Source organism: Physeter macrocephalus, chromosome 14 (genome assembly GCF_002837175.3).
Source record: "Physeter macrocephalus isolate SW-GA chromosome 14, ASM283717v5, whole genome shotgun sequence".
NCBI classification, from domain to species: domain Eukaryota; kingdom Metazoa; phylum Chordata; class Mammalia; order Artiodactyla; family Physeteridae; genus Physeter; species Physeter macrocephalus.
Window position 1 is genome coordinate 95,428,561 of NC_041227.1, and position 11,879 is coordinate 95,440,439.

At 45.1% G+C, this 11,879-nt stretch overlaps 1 protein-coding gene across 6 annotated transcripts in view; it reads left to right on the top strand.

The window, feature by feature from the left end:
• Positions 1-5,807: 5,807 nt before the first annotated feature.
• NF1 (neurofibromin 1) overlaps positions 5,808-11,879 on the top strand; it is a 276,759-nt gene continuing 270,687 nt past the window's right edge. For 3 of the 6 annotated variants that reach the window (XM_028498988.2, XM_024127722.3, XM_028498995.2), the window contains exon 1: positions 5,973-6,245. In XM_028498988.2, coding sequence (XP_028354789.1) covers positions 6,186-6,245 — 60 coding nt within the window. In that variant the 5' untranslated portion in view covers positions 5,973-6,185. Of the gene's footprint in view, positions 6,246-11,879 lie in introns of all 6 variants that reach the window. The other 3 variants (XM_024127724.3, XM_024127726.3, XM_028498997.2) reach the window with 2 other exon arrangements.

The window sequence follows — 11,879 nt, forward strand, 5'->3', positions numbered from 1 at the left end:
CTGTGCTCCGCAACGGGAGAGGCCGCAGCAGAGGGAGGCCCGCATACCACAAAAAAAAAAAAAAAAAAAAAAAATTACTGTTCCTTCTAGGATGCAGGAAGTCAACTTGCCATCAACTGGCTGGTTGGTTTCCTTTGAGGGATGGTGCCATAGTGGGGACTCCGTTTTGGTCTCTGTTGCTGGCAGGTTGGGCACTTGGAGGCATCAGTAGCTCAATCAGTCTCGGTGAGCAGGAGCCCATGCTGTGGGACCCATGCATAGTCTCCATCTCTACCATTGTGGCTCCTCTCTAAGTGCACTCTAATCTCTGCCATTCCCCCAGGGGATGCAGGGTTTTGTTTTGTTTTGTTTTTTTTAATTGAGAATCTTGGCTAGGTTGGTGTGGGGCAGTTCCAGAAGCTTCCACTTGGCTTTCCCCCCTATAACTACTCATCCCACAGGCCAAGGAACTAATGTGGGGCTTCTGCTAACTACCAGGTATGTCTATTCTAATTATACATTCAGGGAGGACCAGAGGACTCATTACTATATGCACTTACTGGAAATCCAGTCTTCTTTAGTCATTAGGTTCTGGGTCTGAACATTGGCTGAGGTCCAGAAACCAGGCAGAGGATTGTGACTTTTTATTGGGGCAGCTTCCCTCAGCCTCCTCCTCTTTCATCCTTGAGTTTTAAAAGGTGTACACTAAATTGGGGCAGCCATTATGCAAAACAGTATGTAGGTTCCTTAAAAAGCTAAAAATAGAGCTACCATGTGATCCAGCAATCCCACTCCTGGGCATATACCTGGAAAAGATGAAAACTCTAATTTGAGTGTTCATAGCAGCATCTTTTACAATAGCCAAGATATGGAAGCAACCTAAATGTCCATTGACAGATGAATGGATAAAGAAGATGTGGTATACATAAATAAATAAACACACACACACACACACACAAATGGAATACTACTAAGCCATAAAAAAGAATGAAATATTGCCATTTGCAGCAACATGGATGGACCTAGAGAATATCATACTAAGTGAAGTAAGTCAGACAAAGACAAATATTATAACCACTTATACGTGGAATCTAAAAAATAATACAAATGAATCGATTTACAAAACAGAAACAGACTCACAGACATAGAAAACAAATTTAGGGACTTCCCTGGTGGCGCAGTGGTTAAGAATCTGCCCGCCAATGCAGGGGAGATGGGTTCAATCCCTGGTCCGGGAAGATCCCACGTGCCGTGGAGCCACTAAGCCCGTGTGCCACAACTACTAAGACTGCACACCTAGAGCCCGTGCTCTGCAATAAGAGAAGCCACTGCATTGAGAAGCCCGCGCACCGCAACGAAGAGTAGCCCCCGCTCGCCTCAACTAGAGAAAGCCCGCGCGCAGCAATGAAGACCCAATGAAACCACACACGCGCAGAAGAAAAAAGAAAACAAATTTATGGTTACCAAAGGGGAAAGGGCCGGGGGAAGGATAAATTAGGAGTATGGGATTAACAGATATACACCATTATGTATAAAATAAACAGCAGGCATTTACTGAATAACACAGGGAACAATATTCAATATCTTGTAATAACCTATAACGGAAAGTAATTTGAAAAACAATATATGTAACTATCACCTTTGCTGTATACCTGAAACTAACACAATATTGTAAATCAACTATACTTCAAAAAAAAAAAAGCGTACACAATGAACCCTGGTTGGCTGCCCATCTCAGTTTCCTTTAGGTACACGGTGTTCTATTAACTATCTCCATAGCTCTCTGTGGGTCATGTCCCCTTGGTTGCCACTCTTAACAATGCCACTTAATTCTGTTGGTTAAGCGTTGCCACTTGGTCTCTATTTCTTCAAGATCCTATCAGGCCTGTTGTTATCAGGAAGCCTAGCTCTGTAACAGTATCTTCTGTCATCAGCCCAGGCCTGCAGAGAGGAGTGTAGCAGTGAGGCTGATGTCCCTTCCCCTAGTGCATTCCTTGTTGGCTTGTGCTAAGCGGCAGAACGTAGTCAGTAGGTGGGATGTACACAGTATATCCCTCTAGCCTGCCCACTTCCCTGCGTCTTTTGCTCCCTTCTTCTATCGTCTGCCATGACAGCTCCAGCCTTTCTATTTCACCTAAGGTGGACCACTGCTTTCTCCAAGCTTCCTAGAACCATCCTAGCAACCTGTTAGCACTATCTCCTGAAGTCCTTGCCAGGATGTAAATACTATAGAACAGGAATATGCTCATGTCAGTAAACTCTGCTTTGTCTGGTGTTATGCTGTCCTCTTCCCTCCCCAGTTCAGCACCCTGGGGACTTGATCCCACACATATACTCCCAGCTTCTGCAAGTGTATATATGTTAGCTAGGTCCTTTAGCTCTTTCTGGTTGCATAGTACCTCTCCTCCTTCGGCAGGTCCAGCATTTCCTCAGTGGGGTTATTTTGTGACTTGGCTTTAGTTATTGGTCTGGTAGGAAAGGTGCAGGTAGATCCTGAGAGCCTTGCAGGGTAGAGACTTCATTTTCAAGCAGGGGGCAGGGCACTTCTACAAACTCAGCGCTCAGGGTGATGTGGGATTTTAAGGTGTCTCAGTGCCTTTACCCAGATATCTACCCCATCTGAAGTGTCAGGACCCTTCTGCTTCCTGGCTACAGCCCTGATCTTGGCATAGCAGTCTTCCCAGAGCTGAGAAGTCAACCTTTTGGGAGTTCTACTACTCTGCTAATTCAGTCCTGGGCCTGATCCCCCGCTTTTTCTGCCTCCTCCCCCTCCCCACCTCATTTATATGCTGCTAAGGAGGCACTCTAGCTTTCATCCTTAGCCTTTAGTTGGTGATTAAGCACCCTCAACTTTGCATTGTCTTTTCCTGAAGCTTAGATTTACTCCATCGACAGCTATCCAATCCCGTAGTTCTTAAATTGCTATTTCCGCCATGTTTTAAAGAGTGAAAGGGGTAGGATTCAGTAGAAAGAGAAGCTGGACTAAATGCAGTCACAGCTGAGGCCTCAGCTGACCCCTTGGGAGCTGATCCCTTAAGGGGACTCTGGAGTGGGAAGGGCCCTCCAGGGTGGTCTCACCCTGAGGCTGCCTCTCCTGGTCATTTGTGCGGGCTCTCCTGGGCAATGGTGTGACCTGCTCCAGGTAGTTGTTTTAATGAGGGCAATTCCCAGAAAGGGATTCTGTTGACAGCTGTTGGCCACCAACACTTCCAGGGCTGGGGAAATGGGCACCTCGGTCCTAAGAAGTTGCTTGCTCCTTGGCATGCTGGAGGTGGGAGACAGAGAATAGAAGGAATGCTCCTCTTGAAGAGCTTGAAGAAAAAGATTGGCAGATTGTTGCCTGACCAAGAAACAGAAGATGAATGAAAGAGATGCATTTAAAACTATACCAAACACTAGTAGTTCCCCTAAACCCTCTTGTGTGGGACGGTGCAGAATGGGGGATGTTAGGACACAAATCTAATTCTGTTTTACTCTGAAGGCCATGTCTTCCTACTAGACCAGAGCTAGTCAAACTGGTGCTCCATGGGCTAAATTCAGATAGCAGACTTATTTTGTTTGGCTGCACAGTGTTTAAAAAAAATGTGAATTGGCTGCCACTGTGTAAAAATTGGAAGAGTTTATATGTAAGTTCAGAGCTCCTGCTTGTCTTGAGTAATGGAAGATCTAGCAACACTGTGTCACTATTCCTGCAGGGCAGGAATTGACTGGAGTTGAGTGACAGCTGCTCCTTTACGTGAGGGGATGTGCTCCATAGTTCACCAGTCTCTATGCGTGAATTTCTGAACTTCTTTGGCATTTTTGTTTAGAATTCCTGCTATACTGTGCGTGATATATATAATAGGTGTTTGGGCACTTAATATCGGTTCAGTGGAATTGAATGAATTTGATTGGAGAGGAAGTTTGGAGTGAAGTCTAGACCTCCAATTGTAATGAGTGGCTTGGCACTCAGGGGAGGCCCCGGGGACAACAAGTGCTGATTAGGATAAATTAATGACATGCTGGCTGGAACCTGCATAAAGCAAGATGAGCAGAGGGCAAAGGCCTGAAGTTTGGGTGTCTTACCATAGAGTTAGAGAGGAATGGGGAATTAGGGGAACCAGAGAAGGAGAGGAAAGGGAAGCACAGAGGGACCTTGGCAATGAAATGTCACTGGAGGCAAGGGAGCCAAGAGTTTGGGCAGTTACATCCAGTCTAGCAAAGATGAGAGGAATGGACAGGCAAAAAGCCATGCCAACAGGAAAGTAATCAGGGACTTTCAGAGGAAGTATGAGAAAAGGAAAGATAGATTGTGGGTCTGGAAGTTTGGCCCCGAAGTAGAGGCCCTGGGATACTTCGTGGGCATATGAATGAGAGCTTTTCGGTGGTCCTAATTGGGGAAGGCATAGATGGACATTGGTTTAATATTCATCCTTTTCTTCAATACTGTCAGCATCATTTCTGACATCATCTAAAAGAAATTAGTCAGTATTCATGTTGCATCCTTAAAGAATGGACAAAAGAACCGTCCAGACTCTGTCCTCTTGTTCTATTGGAATGAAATATTAATTAACTTAATATGTATTTTGGACAGTCACCAGCCGGCAGAGACTGGAAACTTCTCTTACAGATATAGCTCTCTGTATAAGTGCTATTGGCTTTGTGGGTTTTCTGTGGTAAAATTAAAATTCTGGTTTTGCTCTACCTCGTCACCCAGTTAGTATCCTGCTATGTGGCCTCACTGGCTCTTCATTAGTATGTGCTCAGAATGTGTAAACTCACTTTAACATTAGCCTAAGTAAAGTGTATTGAGGAAGATGAAATTTAAAATAACACATTCCAAAGTTCACGTTAGATATAGATAGATCATCCATTGTTTTGGATGTAAACCTGGAAAACCATCATGACCCGATTCCACACAAAATCATTTCAACTCTGGTATTGGGGGCACAGGGAACGCCTTTGTTTCAGAAGAGCCACAATCTGTCTCTATTGTCTTTGGGGTCAAACCACCTGGGTTTGCATCCTGACTCTGACACCTACCAACCAACTCTGACTTCAGCCAAGTCACAGAACCTCTTGTGACCCAGCCTCATTACATGAGGGTAATGATACCTATTGGAAAGCCTCGTTGAAAGAGTTAAATGAGAGGATGAATGTGTTGAATTAATAATGTATGCCAAGCCCTTAAAGGCTTTTTGAGGATGGTGAAACTTGAATCTATTATCAACTGCGCAAAAGTTTTTTTAACTCGGGTGCCTATCAGTTCAGCAGAGGAAGTCGACTGGGATTCCGGAGTCTGAGTACTTTGCCATTGGGTCTAGCATTGGGATTTAAGAGAACGTTTAAAAAGAAAAAATCACCGAATCTCCCTTGGCCTTACTTTTTCCTGTTACTCAGCAGGCTATAGTAGTTACGAAGAACCTGGAAACCTGAGGTTGTGTGCCTTATTTTTTGAGAGAGCTTAAGGCAGAGCATAGCTCCCCAGAAATCAGCCGCAGAGATCTGTGTGCAGGGAGAAATGCTAGCCCCAGGGCGCCCTAACTTCCAACCTGGGGAGCAATCCAAACTCGGAGGCTGGCGGGGGACGGGGAGTCTGAGGTGGTGGTGGGATGGGAGCGGACGCTTGAGGGTCGGCTCGGACTCTCTCCGGCTACAACCAGAGACCGGTCGAGGTGAGCCCGGCGGCGTTGAGGGACGCGCGCCTCGGGGCCCGGAGGAGTTAGGTGACGTCACCTCCAGGAGGACTCGCTTTTTCATTAATGAAACCGGCCGGAGCGGGCGCATGCGCGGCAGGCCTCCTTTCCTCTCGCTTCCCCCTCCCCTTTCCCAGCCGCGCTCTCAATCTCAAGCTCGCTCGCTCTCCCTCTCCCCGGGCCGTGGAAAGGATCCCACTTCCGGTGGGGTGTCATGGCGGCGTCTCGGACTGTGATGGCTGTGGGGAGACGGCGCTAGTGGGGAGAGCGACCAGGAGGCCCCCTCCCCTCCCCGAGTCCCCCTCCCCCGTCCCCCTCCCCCCAGCCTCCTCGCCAACGCCCCCTTCCCCTCTCCCCCTCCCGGCCGGGCGCCGGCCACCCATCCCCACCCCCGTGGGAACGTTCGGCGCCTGCACTCCTCAGACCCTCTCTTCGCCTCTCCCCTCACCTCAGCCCCCGCTCCCCGCCCTCTTCCCGGCCCTGGGCGCCGGCCGCCCGGTCCCTCCGCCGCCCCCCGGCCGCGGGGAGGACATGGCCGCGCACAGGCCGGTGGAATGGGTCCAGGCCGTGGTCAGCCGCTTCGACGAGCAGGTAACGGGCCCTTGGCCGGCGGGAGGTGGGAGCGGAGCGGGGGTGGGGACGGAGTGGGTGAGGGGAGGAAGGAGCGGCCGCCTCCCCCGCGGCCGCCTCGGGCTCTAGAGGAAAGACTGGGGGGATAATTGGGGGTGGCCTAGGGGGGAGGTGCGGCAAGGAGGGGACAGCTGGTGGCTCGAGCTCCCCTTCCCTCCTAAGTCGGGGGTGGGGCCTTTTCCCTGACCACCCCTCCGACCCTCCATCCCCTTTATCCAAGCCCTTCCGCTTGCTAATAGGGATGAGTGACCTGGGGACGCTTTCAGGGGCTCTCCATGTGGATTTAATCATCCCCCCCACTTACTATTTTTTTGTGAACGGAGGTGGGTAACATTTAGGGCTTTCCTCTTCCCTCAGTGGATCTCCTAACTGGGGGTGAGTAACTGAAGGAACCCCCAAGGCCCGTCTTGTGTACCCCCAATGGGAGAACGATAACATCCCGCCCCTCCCCCAGTTTCTTCAGCTTCCTCTCTTGGAGGGGGAAGAGTAGAAGAAAGCAGGGAAAGCACAGGTTTTGTTACTTTCTGCTCCGTCGTCTCAGCCCGCCCGGAGAGCTCCAAGTGCACACAGACTGCACGTCTTTTTGATGCCCCACACGGGCGTCCCCCCATACCCTGATAAGACAAGACTGGCTTTTACATTGCCGTTTGCAGTGGAAACCATGGTTCTGGTTCCCTCCTGCTTCTGAAATATTTTTCCTTTTTTTTTTTTCTCCTCTTCCTTGGTAGTGCAGTTTCCCCCTTTATTTTTTGCCAGCGATCTGAGAATGTGAATGTTGCTTTCTATAGTGGGACTCTTGGGGATTAAGGGGAGAAGAGTGAAAGCAAAGTGGGAAATTGCATCTGAGCCACTGACAACCGAGAGCAAAGACAGCTGGGAAGTGGTCCTGAAGCCGTTAATTCTGCTAGTGTTTTGTTGTTTTTTTAAACTCTCACCTCTTAGCTGACAAGAGAACTTTCATTGAGAATATTTGAGATGGAAAAAAAAAGTTTCATAGCTTGGAGAGGTGCCTTTTTATTCCCTGAGCTTCAGACTCTAAATCCTGGGGCTGATCTGAATGAATGCACCCGGAGCCTTTTGTCAGTAGGATTTAGTTTAACTTTGTGTTGCTGTAGGTAGTTGGGGATCGTTTAAAGGGATGCTTTTTTGCAGCTGCAGTTCTACCATGGGCTTCCTGTGATGAGGGAAGTATTTGAGATTGAGTCAATCTATTTTGTTTACTGGATATAATCATGAAACTGATTATGGGAGCTGAATGGGGGGAGGGCTCCACTTTTATTTGATCCATAAACATTTTCTTATGGGACTCATAGTGTTTCTGACCTTATCTGAAAGATATTTGGGAATAGGCAGAGGAATTGGGAAGAAATTTGAGAAGAAACTACTTAGGTAAAATAGAATTATGAAGCCGTCAGAGACTTGAAGTTCTTTCACACATCCTTATGCTTCCAGACCAAAAAGTATCTAAACGACTGTGCTACTAATCTGTTTGAGGAAGTGAAATGTTACTGCATATATTGGATTGTATTATTGATAGAGCCTTAGATTTACAACTTGAAAGAAAAGACTTTCTCTGTGTAATTTTAAAAAAGGATTTAAAAGACACACAGAAGAACCCCAAAGCTGATCTCTGTGGACAGTTTAATCTGGGTGCGGGAATTTGATGGATTCACACCACGACTGTAGTTTCCAGTTTTTTTTTAGTTAAAAATTTTTTCCAGTTTTTTTTTTTTTTTTTTTTTTTTGCTGTACGCGGGCCTCTCACTGTTATGGCCTCTCCCGTTGCGAAGCACAGGCTCCGGACGCGCAGGCTCAGCGGCCATGGCTCACGGGCCCAGCCGCTCCGTGGCATGTGGGATCTTCCCGGACCGGGGCACGAACCTGTGTCCCCTGCATCGGCAGGCGGACTGTCAACCACTGCGCCACCAGGGAAGCCCTTTTTTCCAGTTTTTAAACTTTATTTCTTCACTTCTTACCTGTTGATCTTTAGGCTTCTCTGCCACATACGACAAACATAGTTTTCTATATTTTAAAAGAGGAATGATTTTGATTATATGCCCAGTAATGCAAGTAAATTTTTCCTTCTTTTTGTCCCCAGAGTTAAAAGACCTTAGGCTTTGTTGTTTGCTTTGTTATGAATATTGTGGAATCAAACTCACCACCATCTGTTAAAAAGTAAGGATGTAAGAATTTTAAACAGAAGCATTAAAAAAATATATTCCTTAGGTTGTAATTAAGAGAAAGATCCATAGGACAAATTATTCCTCACATTTTTCTCTTACAAGGTTAAAGCCCACTGACTTTGAGATGTAAAAGTATAAGAGTTTAGGTGTTTAACATAAGGCATTTATATACATTAACTTATTATAGAAGTAATAAACGTTTAATTCAAATTAGAGTTTACCTTGAGGTTGGAAAGCAAGAAAACTAAGGCTCAGAGTGGTTAAATGACTTTCCAAGGTCACATAGCAGACCTAATAATAAGAGCCTCGGTATGAAAAGCATTGAATGCTGGACAATCAGGAATATTTTTTCTGATAAGTATCCCATAGGATTTGTTTTAATAATCCAAAAGTATAGTTAGGAGAGAAGAATTTACCTTTTTATTTACGGGGGAAAACAACCTGCATGTAGTGAGAGATATTTGTATGAGAGTCTTAAGCATTTCAACTATGTCTAAAAGTTTTAAATTTTGGATGTATTGACTGTAATTTGTTTCACTGGGTCCAGGGGGAGGTGGGCTGCGTCCTTTTATTATAGCTAAGACATGAGGCAGAGAGCATGTGCATGTCTAAAGATGGCAGCTCTATTTATGATTGAATTGATGTGTTGGTTGGACTTCTAATATTTGTGGTGATTAAAGTAGAAATGCATTACTAGCCGCTGCTGATGACGTATTGTACTCTGGTGGGTATTGCACAGCAACTTGGTGCAGTAGACCCAGTTTAAGCAAGTGGTAGTGTTCCATCTTGACATTTTGAGCTCAGGTCCTTGTTTCCAAGGGGGTAAAATAAAATTCCTGTAACCTGCTGGTATTGCAACTAAACCTAATATTTATGGCCTAAGTTGAACAATTCTTAACAATTTGAAAAGTAAGTACTGGACTTCCCTGGCAGTCCAGTGGTTAAGACTCCGTGCGTCCACTGCAGGGCATGCGGGTTTGATCCCTGGTCAGGGATGGGTTTGATCCCTGGTCAGGGAAGATCCGCATGCACAGCGCTGCTAAAACAAAAACAAACAAACAAAAAGTAAGTACTTCCTTGATTAGGGATGGGAGTTGTGAAGGTGGACAGCTAGAAAGCTGAATGGATAAGTTATATCTTCTGCTTCTTCTTAACCTGCCTTTATGGTGCTGAGTGGTAAGTTTCTAAATTGAAAATGGCAAATTTTAGGTGTGCAGCTTTAATTTGTGACTCATTATCCAGGTTACTTAAATGAGAGGGAGAACCTTCTTACATGCCTCACCTAGCTCCATATGCCCTACCAGCCTCTGTAGGACTTTGTTCCTGAAAAGGAGTATAGGAAAACTGGTCATACGAAGGTTTTTGTTTTAAGAAATTGAGAGAAGATATCACCAAATGATTTGTTGTAAATATGTTCACTTAAGCACTTACATTTTCCATATCTGGTCAAGTAAAAATGGTATATAAAAAGCCAAAAAATAACATTTTAAAGAACATATTAGAGGGTAAACCCTGATTTTTTATTTTTAATAATAGCATTATTTGTTGTTGTAAATTGAATGCTAATCGGAATGTGCTTCGAATATGTGGTAGAAAACTCACATTATAGAATGATTGGCAAGTGTCTTTGAAGTTACAAGCTACATGTTAATTGGCCAGATACATTTGTAAAACTTTAAAGTTGTTTTGGATTTAAAAAAATATCTCCTTAGCTTTGTTCTTAAAGCGTGGTCTGCATTTGTAAGGCCTTATAAGTAGTTGAAAATGAATATTCTTTTGACAAGGGGTATGTTCTGGTGAGTGAGAAAAAAATGCTTATTCTTTACTCTGGAACTCATCTTTTAAAAACAATTTCCAACTGGTCCTCCATTAGTTCTCTGTGTTCCCTCACTCCCCCCACCTTATCTAGCATCTAATTCAGTCTTTCTTTATGTGAGTGCCTTCCTTTTCACCTTCAAACTTACTTAGATTTTTTTTTTCTTTTAAACATTTACTTTGTCCTGTAGCTTTCTGTGTATAGATCAGTCTTTTTCTTCCTTTGTTGCCAGATACCTGCTGCCTCTACTGTTTATCCACCTATATCCTTCATAACTCTCTGAAAACTAGCTTTTGCCTCTGCTTTCCTTCTGGATTGCTTCTTTCCAGAAAGTGATTCCTTCTGGCAAAACAGTGGTTTTCTGATCAACTGTAATGCCTCTCTGGTGTTCCGTTACCCCTGGAAATCAGTCTCCTTGAATTCCCAAGACACAATACTGTCTTGGATGTACGCTTGCAGATCCTTATATGTTGATGTTCTCATCAATCCTTGTGCTTTCTCTATCATAGCATGCTGCCCATTGTTGAACTGCGGTTCCTAAATGAGAGTCTGAGTTTTGTTCTGCTATTTACAGCCTCAGTCCTTATGCTAGCCATTAGATCTCTGTGGATCCTAGATTCCCTCATCTGTTGGAATTGACTAGAAAATCTGTAAGATTTCTTTGTAGTTTAAGTATTCAATGATTTTAATACTTTAACAGCATCTACCTATGCCACAACAGTCTATCGGGAGCTGACCCCACTTAATTTACCTAACGTTTTCTCATTATGCCTCAGTGTGCACCTGTGTTCCAGGCAAGCTGGCTTAGTCTCTTCTGTGTATGTCAAGCTTATTCCTGCTTCTCAGCCTTTGTTTACACCAGCCCCTGCCTAAATGCTTTAATTCCTCCTTTATCTTTTTAAAATTCCTGTCCACACTTAAATGGGCAGCTCAAGCTTCATTTTTCCCACGAAGTCTTTTTAGACTAAACTCACTGCAGCCTCCCTTCTTGGTGTGCTTGTCACCTGGGGTTCTACAGAACCCCCCTTTAACATGTCTCCCTTTGGGAGGGTAGGTTGAACATAGTTTAGCATTTTTTTTTAATCTTTTTATCAAATAGAGTATAAACTTTCTTAAAAGCCGCTGTTAGAATTCTCCTAATAGTCACCCCAGGGCCCAACACAGTTAGAAGCACACAGTGAGTCATTGATGGAATGTTTTTCATATGATTCCTGGTTCAAAGGTAGACTGGCTAAAAAGAGTGGTAATTTGGGCTTTGTTTTAAATGTAAATAACTGAATTTTAATTTAGTGTTTATGGTAGCCTCGGTCTTATTCAGTTAAGTGATATTTTAACTAGGAATAGGTTTTTAAGAGAAGAGAGCTTTAAGGAGGAACTTGTATATATTTATATTTCCTCCAACAGAGCTAACATTTTTTTTTTTTTTTTTTTTTGCGGTACGCGGGCCTCTCACTGTCGCGGCCTCTCCCGTTGCGGAGCACAGGCTCCGGACGCGCAGGCTCAGCGGCCATGGCTCACGGGCCCAGCCACTCCGCGGCATGTGGGATCCTCCCGGACTGGGGCACGAACCCGCGTCCCCTGCATCGGCAGGCGGAC